Source organism: Anarhichas minor, unplaced genomic scaffold (assembly GCF_050575085.1).
Source record: "Anarhichas minor isolate MPS153535 unplaced genomic scaffold, ASM5057508v1 ptg000049l, whole genome shotgun sequence".
Classification (NCBI taxonomy): Eukaryota; Metazoa; Chordata; class Actinopteri; order Perciformes; family Anarhichadidae; genus Anarhichas; species Anarhichas minor.
In genome coordinates, this window is record NW_027466495.1 from 1085051 (window position 1) to 1095838 (window position 10788).

The 10788-nt window shown below is 40.1% G+C and overlaps 1 protein-coding gene across 2 annotated transcripts; it reads left to right on the forward strand.

The window, feature by feature from the left end:
* The first annotated feature begins 792 nt into the window (after nt 1-792).
* Nucleotides 793-6051, forward strand: LOC142971713 (uncharacterized). Of its 2 annotated transcripts, none has more exons than XM_076112344.1 (11): nt 793-1468; nt 1851-1882; nt 1982-2101; nt 2207-2243; nt 2355-2441; nt 2567-2725; nt 2995-3045; nt 3131-3209; nt 3330-3444; nt 3637-3736; nt 4099-6051. In XM_076112344.1, exons 1-11 carry the CDS (start codon nt 1134-1136, stop codon nt 4940-4942), a joined length of 1959 nt encoding a protein of 652 aa, XP_075968459.1. In that variant the 5' UTR covers nt 793-1133; the 3' UTR covers nt 4943-6051. The 2 variants fall into 2 exon arrangements, with proteins under 2 accessions (XP_075968459.1, XP_075968460.1); XM_076112345.1 differs by having other exon boundaries at nt 1251-1468; nt 1835-1882.
* Nucleotides 6052-10788: the final 4737 nt, after the last annotated feature.

Here is a 10788-nt window from a genome sequence, read left to right on the forward strand (position 1 = left end):
CATCAAGATTTCTTACTTGGTTTGATGTCTTTAACATTGAGCACTGATTTATAAGCGTTTTTATTTGGCACTAAAACATTTTTTTGTTGTATGTTTAATTGTAAGTTTGCACACCCAATCACTGATTTGTTCAATAATGACCTGGGTCAAAGCCACCTCATTGTTATTGCCTTTAAATGAAAATGATCCCTCTACACAAGACCCACTGATCCTCCACATACCGTATGTTCTGAAAGTAATTATTATAATCTGCAGTGAAAACCTTTCAAATTTGTCTGCCTGTACATTGCAATGCATTTGAGATATGTCTTGGTATGTATTCAGAACAAGTAACTCTCTGGCCCTTCCCAACCTTAAAATGTCAGCATCACATTTGTACCATACCATACTATATTGTTGGCACTCATGTACTTTATGTACTTTGACAGTACTTTATCATCCACTTGGCAGTAGACATGTCACCTTACATACCTGTTGTGACGCAGCCTCACTGGGATAAGACTGTCTATCAGTGACCCCATGCTACATTATACAATATGGGAAAGTTGTTATTTGTCTGTTTATTTTTTTAAATAGTCTAATTAATTACATTATGGGACTCAAGGGACCAAAATAACTGAGATAGATTCATATTGTAACAGGTTTAGCACAATTGCATGAACCTAAGACTAAACGCATGCCTAAATGCAGAGAGCGATGAGTTTTAAATTATGACTACATATCCCATAATCACGTTTTTCAATTAGTATGGAAGCCCTTGAGTCCAAACATAATATTTTCGCATATCCGCGCTACTGCTGCCGCTGCTCTTAAAGGAGACGCATCCCAAACGGGCCTATACTCGGTTTAAGAATTATGAGGTTTGCTATAGCTTTAAGAGGTAGATAATGTTAAATGTTTCTAGTATTAAATTATCATTCAACGTTAACTTTGTTCTATTAATAAGCGAGTTTTTGAAATGCTTGCTTAAGTCACTACGACTCAACATTACCATTACTCTTGACTGAGCTAACATAACTTGGTCCCAAAAGGGCCTTCAATGTTACGTTGGTATTACATGTCATATGTTCATAATTAACGTTACGTCAACTAACGCTAATTACAAAGGTCTGTAAGGGTCATAACAGTTAATTATGAGCAGCATGGACTCGGAGGAAGACGAGGTTTCGGGTATTCGTCCTGGGATTGAGAAAACCGGAGACTCAACGGAGGCCGCCCAACCATCCTCGGACTCTACTGAACTGTCAAGCGGGAGAAGAGGAAGTAAAAGGCTAGTGAAAACCACAGTGACCTCTCCGGAATCCGGTGACTCTGGTTCGGGTGGTCGAGTTTTGCGAGCCAGGGGAGTTGGAGCTGGCAGGACTAACGTTATGAATTCCACGAATGCCACTTACAGGCAAACACCTAACGTTAAGAGTATGCACCGTGGACGTGGGAGACCTGTGGGATCACGCTCCAAAAACACACAGTAAGTGCCTGCACAAACGCACGTCAAATACTTTGCAGTACAATAGCACTATTGCAACAAACGAACTAACTAACGTTAACGTTCACTCTCAGAGGCTAGTTAGAGGTACTAGTGAGATTGCACTGCAAGGACGGTTAGGGCTGTAATTGTAGGAAGTGTGCTGTGGGGGTTCTTAAAGCTATAGGTTTACTAGATGTTGAAACCAAAACAAATGAGTTAAATGCACGCGTTGTCCTGTCTGTGCTCTTGTTATCCTGTTGTTTTTCATTTTTCAAAGGGCAGTTGATTTATAACATACTGTGTGTATTCCAAGGTATACTACCAATTTTTATTTATTTATTTGCACCTGGCTTTTATTTACTGTAGACTCTCTCTCACACAGACCAGCGGTGAAGAAATCCACAGCCAAAAATGGTAAAAAGATACATTAGTCCTATTCATCTATTTGTAGGAATTTTGTCATTGTTATGTAATACATCTGTCACTGATGCTTGGGCACTCTCACCTCATTAGCATCCAAACACACTCTTGGATCAAAGCCGTCCAAATCTAGAGTATGCAAAGGAAGACCTCCAACCCAAGCCTCTCGCACCACACCAGCAACATGCAAACCTGAAGCGGAGATGGAGGCTGGTAAGGCAAATACCACTTGCAGTCTTTTTACTACATATAATAAGACTACGAACAACGGCAATCATCTGAAACTGAAAGAACATATTCATTTTCTCTGTTTTTTAGGAGAGGAAACGGGTTCTTTGAAAGGAAGCAATGACAAGTGAGTGGTATACATCTTATTAAATGAGCAACAGAGAAAATGTTGGATTTCATGTTTGATTTTCCAGTGTGAATTTGATTGTGGCCAGTGTGGTGTGGATGTCCATATTAGCATTGCAGATCCAGATGCAGCTCTTGACGAGGACCCTCCATTCAGAGATGACCCCAATGACCTCATCTATAAACCCGAGACAAAGACGTATGCTGAGCTCACTCCCTTTCCATCGTGACCATTGGTCCTGAATGTTACTTTATACAAAAACATGATGAATGTTTAAATGTTAGCTTCAATAGTGAACTGAGCTTTATCTCTTAACTCCTTAGGGAAAAACCAAGGCGGAATACAACGTTAAAACAAAAGGAAGTCAAGAAAGAGGAGTCAGAAAAGGAGGAAGAAGAAGATGACATTAAAAAGGAAGAATCAACAGAAATTGTTGTGCAGAGTGAAGATGGCGTGGGTTATAACACACCGCCACCCAGGAAGTAAGCAAAATACGGGTTGATGATTAGTTAATGGAACAGAAGGACTGATGGCAGTACAAGCCGACAATAGGTTTATTTCATACCTCATTGGTACCTGAATCCACACGCCCTCACCAACGTCTGACAGCCTGCTTACTGACAAAATCTTTGCACATTACATTATGAAGGAACTTAACAATATAGATATGATCCTATTGGACGTTTGGGAGGAAGGATTAAAGTATTGGTCGACATTTTAAGTTCTGTTTTGTAATCTGTTTTCATTCTAGGAGAGGCCGACAACAAAAAGATGACAAAGGCCCTCGGCTGCCAAAACAAAGGTAATGGTCTTAGTTGTATTACTCACTGTAGTATTTGTATCAACTATAATTATTGTACAATTTCCCTTTTTTTCTGTCTCCATAGGAAGAAGCCCCCAGTGCAGTACGTCCGCTGCGAAATTGAGGGCTGTGGTACTGTCTTGGCCCACCCACGTTATCTACAGGTTTGCCATCCTGTTAACATTTTGACATACTGTTTTAGATCTGTGAACTTACCTTAAGGTGCAAAGTTGGGTGCTTTTTACTGTAATATTTACTCCTTTTCTCTCATCTCTTTATTTCAGCACCATATCAAATACCAGCACTTGCTTAAAAAGAAGTATGTGTGTGATCACCCCTCGTGTGGGCGATTGTTTCGTCTGCAGAAGCAGCTGTTGCGCCATGCAAAACATCATACAGGTGATGTCAAGGCACAAATGTGTATTTAATCAGTATCAAGACTGGCAATATACCTTATGTTTATTTGAGTATGAAAATAGTGATATCATTTCTGAGCTGCTTGAAATGCCGAGGTGGTAAGTGAAAACCTTACATTTTCTGTGTCTATCCTGTCATGTAGTTTATTTATTCTGCTTGTCATCTGTATTTCAGATCAAAGGGACTACATCTGTGAGTATTGTGCTCGTGCCTTCAAGAGCTCCCATAACCTGGCTGTGCACAGGATGATTCACACAGGAGAAAAGCCAATCCAGTGAGTAGCAAACTTCACAATATCATGTCGCAATGTGTGCTGTGGGCCAGGAAGAACTTTAAGTCTGGCTTATATCCGTTATTGCAAGTGAGAAAGCACATTATTTCACTTCAGTCTTATTTATGTATAAATAAACCATTTAAAATAACCACATAATACATATTTTCTTTAGTTATTCCTTTAATGTTAACTACAAATATTAACTTTAACTTTTAACTTAAAGAGTAAAAAGATCTAACTATTTCTTCCACCACTGATTATCAGTAAATAGTAGTGCAATTGGAGGTCAAGTGTCACAGATGAGACTCCAGCGTCAGGTCCGTTCAGACTGTAACCTGGTCTTTGTCTCCACCCTGTGGCAGATGTGAGATCTGCGGCTTCACCTGCCGTCAGAAGGCCTCCTTAAACTGGCACATGAAGAAGCACGATGCAGAATCCTCCTACCAGTTTTCTTGCTCCATTTGTAGCAAAAGGTTTGAGAAAAAGGACTCCGTTGTTGCACACAAGGCCAAGAGCCACCCTGAGGTGCTCATAGCTGAAGCCCTGGCAGCTAATGGGGGCTCAGTAATATGCAGTCCCGCCCTGATCCCAGAGACTCTCCCAGTGCTCACCCAGCCCAACCAACCCTCTGTCAGCCAGGAGAATCAGGAAGTAGTGAATAGTACGCTCACTCCACTACAGCAGGTGGGGCTCCTGCTCCCCCCACAGACACAGATAGATGTATCTCTGGGCCAGTTTTTCCAACTGCCCACGCACCAAGTGGTGCAGGTGGCACATCAGCAGCAAGCCCCCACCTTGCTGCACCTCACGGCTGCTACTCCTACTAACTTATCCAGCATCAGCCACCCCCAGCTCATCCAGCTCTCCACCCATCCTGCCAGCACCGCCACGTCCATGACCGTCGCGGACCCTCAGAGCACCCTGCTCACTCTGAGCTCCGTCACCACACTGGCCTCCACAGCCTCCCTGGCTTCCCAGCAGGCTATGCAGTGGGGCAGGGAGACCGATGAGGACGAACAGTTACCAGGGGAGGGTGAGCTGTGGGACAGGGTGGTGGTGGGTGGCGCTCATCAGGATGTCGGGGAAATGATGTGGGAGAGTAACGAGGAAAGAAGGAAGGAAGATGAGGGGATTGAATGGGAGAGGGAAGGAGGGAGACAGATTCTTTTACAGTGTGCCGAGGTTCATGGAGACAGTTTAATCTAGATAAAAGGCCACGAAATGATCTTAGCAGGAACTTTATGTACAGGGAAGTTTTGATTTAAGAAAGGAACAAAAGACTGAAGGACATGTCAAGACTTAAAGCTGACATTCTAAATATTTTAAATTATAGACTTTATCTCCATGGAGTGTAACACAGCAGTTATACAAAGTACGTGGCTACACAGAGCTACTTATATCAGGGAGTATGATTTATTATGTTATAGATTACATACACTTCTTTTACCACTTACTGAATATTCTGTGACTCTTGTGTTTGTATATATATGTGTGTGTGTGTGTTACATCATTTCTAGAGATTAAAAAGACTGCAAGATGATAGTACATATTGTACAAAAAGTAACAAATGACATATATATCCCTCATGTCCATATGTGAACGAATGAATAATTTGGTCAACTCTAGTAGTTTTAGTTCATGAAAACTTACAGAACAAATTAACTGTGAGCAACAACTAAAACTAAATATGGTCTTTGTTGTAAGATTACAATAAAAGACATATTAAAAAGAAAGAATACAATTTTTAGTCTGGGCCTTTAGACAAATCTACTTTGACGGACAGAAATCCCAGACAAAATCTAGACTAATTTAATATAATAATATTTAGAAATCCTTTGAGATATGCCAGATCTTTTCTTTCACAGCAGACATTTAGACTTTTTATAGTAGGACAAGCACAAGTGTCTAATATTATTGATGACTTCTATTTATGTGTCCAAGTCAGTCATGACAGTGAGCCAGCATCCTATGCAACATGTTAAAATGTCTTTTGTGGAAAAGGCCCATAAGAAAAGATCTAAAATGCCTTCCTTGTATTCTCTTTCTTTGTCCTAAGTTGTGCCACTTCCCTTCCAAATTGAACTGAACCATCTGATTGAATTCGTTACGGATTGTTGCCTTAATATTTTTTCACAGTTAAGACTATGCAGGCAGGATAGAAATAGTTTTTGTCATCAATTGTCTTTTCAAACATTCTTAGATAATAAAATATACCTCTGTGCACTGCCACTACTACTGAGCACTCGTAATCTTATGATCTTAATTTATTCGAAAATGTGTTCAGATTAATAATAATAAACAAACTGTGTTTTGAAGTTTTTGTCTTTTATTCCTGACACATCCTTGAAACAAGTTGATACAAGTCTAGTTGATTTATGTATAAGGAACATAACGCACTAATTAACATCAATATGATTTCGTGAGATTTAGCTAAATTACTATATCTGTCAACATTTTAATGAAAAACAGCATTAAAGCACATATGGAAACGTATATTTGACATTTTTTGAATTTTGTAAACATTCTAATAATTGATTTACCCACACGGATGCCGGTCTTGAATCCTCATGAATACACCTAATGAAAAATCTTTATGATATACCCATTAAATCAAACTTTGAGAACAAATTCTATTATATCCTTTTAATCCAACTTTGTTTCCAACAATGACCAGGGTATTGTCTTTACAAACCATCAAAAAAAAAAGGAAATATAATAACCAGACAAAATAATCCATTGATAACAGCTTTCTTGATGTTTACAATTTATTTAGTTTAGTCGAAATTGTAATTTGCAAATAATATCACATTCATTAAATTTAAGAAGGAAATAGTTTGTGTACATTTTGGGAGTCGAATTGGTCAGATAATATTTTGTATGGTGGTTTTCCACATTAGCTTACAGTGACTGCGAAACCCCAATAAAGCAGGGGTGTCCAAACTTTTTTCAAAGAGGGCCAGATTTGATATTGTGAAAATGCCCAAGGGTCAACAGTCCCTGCTGACATTATTTTAAACAATACAAGTAGCCTATACATACATTGATATTTAATCATTTTATTTTCAATGACAGCAAATAGCAATGTAACCAAATGTAAGCAGTAATGTGTGACCGGACTTTGGACATGCCTGGCCTAAACCTTAGGTGTTTCCTGTGAAGATGGAAGTTTATTTTGAAAAGACAGTATGCATGTAACAAGCGAAAACAGACTCATGTTGCTGGACTTTTGCAGGAAAAACGCACGAAAAGTGAGGAGTAATATTTCGTAAGATATCAATAAAACGGGGATGAATTTATATCATTGTATAAAGAGAGTGACATGAGAAGATCAATCTCATGTCTGTAAGTTAAATCGGCTATAATCACTATTTTAAAGTGATTAGTGACTCGTCTAAAACATTTAAAAAAGGAATAACTTCAATAGAATCATTCTATACACTGTAGCTTCTTTACATTCTATTAGAATGTAAAGAACTTACATTCTGATACAATGTAACTTCTTTACATTCTATTAGAATGTAAAGAAGTTACATTCTAATATAATGTAAAGAAGTTACATTCTAATATAATGTAAAGAAGTTACATTGTTGCCTTTTCTTTTCTTCCCACAAGAACGTAATTTTGTCAGGTTGATAAAAAAATGTCACTTTACTTCCTGACATTATTGTTACAATAAAGAGAGCGTTGGGTGGGCCACATGGTGACGTTTTTGAGGAGAAAAAAAGGCAGTACGTCCCCCCACCAAAAAACGCCCCTGTGGCTTGCGGAACCAATTAAATCCCCTCTCGTTTGCGTGCACGCCAACATGAACGCCGACACAAACACGCTTCGTTGACGCGCGCTTGGGACGAGCTACGGTCCGTGTAAAAACTGCTAAAGTATCCCCAAAAAAAGGGTCCCGCGTGTCCCGAGTTGTTTCGGTGCCAACACTGACGACGTTAGGGGGCCGCTTGTTTCTCTTGCTCGGTCTTCCATCCAGCTCGCTGCTAAAGCCACCTATATAAACAGGGCTGGAGAGCAAATGGCAGAGCAGGAGGGGCAGCAGCAGATAACTGCGCTGGACACACCGGTGCCTGGCCCGTCGCAGACGGAGAGAGCGGTGGCTCTCGCCCGGCTACTGCACCACGAGTGTGCTCGTCTGCTCCAGCTATATGTGAGTTATCCGTTTTAACACACTCGTTCTGCTTGACTCACTCACACCGAGGCGGTGTGACCCAATCCCGTTAACGGTACTAATGCGAGCATGTTGTGGTACTGAGACAGCTGCCAGCTAAGCTACCTGTCGCAATTGAGTGATGTGTTCTACTTTTACTGCGTGTATACATCAACATTCACCAGTATACCTTTGTGTATTCTTGAAAGGGATGCAGTATAATCGTACTAAAAGCCCCCCCCCCCCCCCCCCGATTTCCCCTGGAGTACCTAATGGATAGAGTGTATTGGATTTTTTTCCATCTGTCATGCTTCTGTGCCTCATCCTCCCTTTTAGAACACCTTTTAATTGATCCATATGGCTGTCATTCAGTGTTTAATGTGTAATTGAGCTAAAATAAAATGTGAGGCACAAGTGCAAGGCCAAGAAGCACCTTGCAGCCGTCTGCTTTGTACTCGGCATCAAGTTGAAGCAAACATCTTTTTCCCCGTCCTTTCAGAAAGAGAAGGAGACCTTCTTGTCGGACCACACCCCTGATGCAGGACGCATTGTGTCCCTTTCCCCAGACTCCGAGGAGCCTAGCACGGAGCAGCAGGTGCAGCTGCTGCATTCGGCTCTGCGGCAGTGCCTGGGGCTGATCCACTGTGTCATCCTGAAGGAAGAGGAGGAATGGGGTGAGCTGGAGGGCGACTATGAGACCATGAGGAAGAACGTCCGACTCCGGCTGGAGCACTTGCTCAGCAGCACCAAAGTTCTGGTGGAGACCGAGAACGTGACCCTGGAAGTCACCCCAGACCACCAGTGTAATGAGGTACAGTATTTGTTATAGTTAAGTTTGTATTTCTATAGACGCACACACAAAACCACAATGTATGTCGATATATTTTGAAGTACTATATTTTGGGGAATATTTTCAAATAACGTCTACACCAAATAGCAGAAGAAAGACTAAACCAACTAAAGTTTCTCCTGACGAAGAGCATTATTCTTCGTCTCCCAAGCTTTCTCAAAATAACTGGGTGATTTAATTTGTGAACAACCAACTCCGACTTGTGCATTACACATGTTTAAAAGATGCATATTTTAAAGAGTTTTAAAAATCGTACTAAACTAAAGTATTGCGTAGTTTCCACAGTTTTTTTTTTTTACTGGAACAACAGGAGCAAAAATGCCCCGATTATGTCATCATACAGGTGACCAAGGAACCCTGCACCATGAAAGCATCAGCATTGTTTGCCACATGAGTTGCATATATGCATTGGCAACATTCAACTCTAAAGGGCCCCCACAGTAGGATATTTCCAAGCTACCAGCCCTCAGCCCTGTCCTAGTAACACGACAGTTAAATGTAAAACCTAAATCTACAGCAAGGGTGTGACTAAACCCTGTATTATATTAATGATACCTCTTATGTGATTATGACTAATGTTGGGAGCAAAGCTTTAAATCCTGGACTTAATCTCTTAGATATCATGATAATCTTTAGATTGAGTTTTAAAGCTGCAACAATCAATATTTTTATATTAACGATGGATTAAATGTTTAATTTGAAAGGTATCCCTCAAAGTGACGAATCCAAAAAGAATGACCACCCAACCCCGCAGGTCCCTGCTGATCATTTTAGCATCTTTCAGCTCATTGTTTTTGATTTGCAACCTTAACTATTTTCAGCACCAAACAGCAGGCAGAGAAAGTTAGCAACTAGCTGGCAAACAAAGTGGAGAATTTAGCAGCTAAAAGTTAATATCAGACTTGCATTTGTCAGATACACATAACTACAAATTAATGATAATGTTACTAAAAAATCTGTTGGAGCAGGTTTAGATTAGAACTCTGAAAGTTGAAGCGTGAAAAACGTAAACGGTGTTTTACTTCAGCCTACCAATCTACTAAACACCTTTTTTTTTTTTTTTTTTTTTTTTTTTTTAATCCGTTTTTACGGTATCTTGGTATGATAAAAGGCAGTGGATGTGAACTTGCTTTCTTCTGTGTAGGAAACCGATGGCGCTGGGGGAGTTTTCGGGCTCAAAATGTGGACCTATCGCGTGCTGCTGGAGCTAGTCCACTGGGCTGACCATGCTGCGCAGACCCTCCATGTCTTGCACACAGAGAGGGCAGGAACAGAAGACGTCTGATTTTTCTTGGTTTCAATCCAACAACATCTATGAATGAATTAACTCAACACTAACAGCCAGCTTCCCCTTTATGTATTCCGGAATTGAATATTAAGCTCTGTCGAATATACTCTGTGAAAACTAGAGGTTATAAAATTGTACTGCTTAACTAAAATCACAACTAAGCTCCTTTTTAACAAAGCCCTGTAGACCGCTTTTCCCAGACGTTGGTATTTCCACAGCAAGTGCGAAACTGACCTCTAGTTTGCCACAGTTGCTATTTTCCTTTGACATAGAAGTGAGTGCAGACTTTTAAGGGTATAAAGTTTGGTTTGGTTTGTGAAGTGGCCGAGTTAGACACTCTAAAAATGTATTTTTTTTTGTATACAGTGTTATTTATTTTATTTAAGTTGGATTTACTTTTGATGACTCATTAGCTGCTGTTCCTAACACTAGAAAATCTACTAACTGCTAGAATGTAGCCAAAAATACACGACTGATAAACTGTGACTGACAGCTGTGCAGCTGAATCTGTAGCCATTTGCTATTTCAATAATAGGTCACTTAGCTTTTCATGTCCCATTTTATTAACATATCTAGTCTAGATAATTCCATATCAAATTGAAATGCTTGTATTGAGTTTGGTTTTGAACAATCTGTGATGTTCATCAAGTGTCATGTTTGCTGCTCTGGTCACCAAGTTCTCTCCTGATGTTGTACTTGAATATGCTGCTACACTGTTCACAAGTTTTAACTATAAGACCAGTGGTTCTCAAATATTTTCT

What these genes read in the sequence shown, in the direction of transcription:
- LOC142971713 (XM_076112344.1), top strand. Translation starts at nt 1,134, where the DNA reads ATGAGCAGCATGGACTCGGAGGAAGACGAGGTTTCGGGTATTCGTCCT. An exon ending in TCACGCTCCAAAAACACACA is followed by an intron (nt 1,469 to 1,850) that starts GTAAGTGCCTGC and finishes TCTCTCACACAG; the next exon opens with ACCAGCGGTGAAGAAATCCA. An exon ending in TTGAAAGGAAGCAATGACAA is followed by an intron (nt 2,244 to 2,354) that starts GTGAGTGGTATA and finishes TGTCCATATTAG; the next exon opens with CATTGCAGATCCAGATGCAG.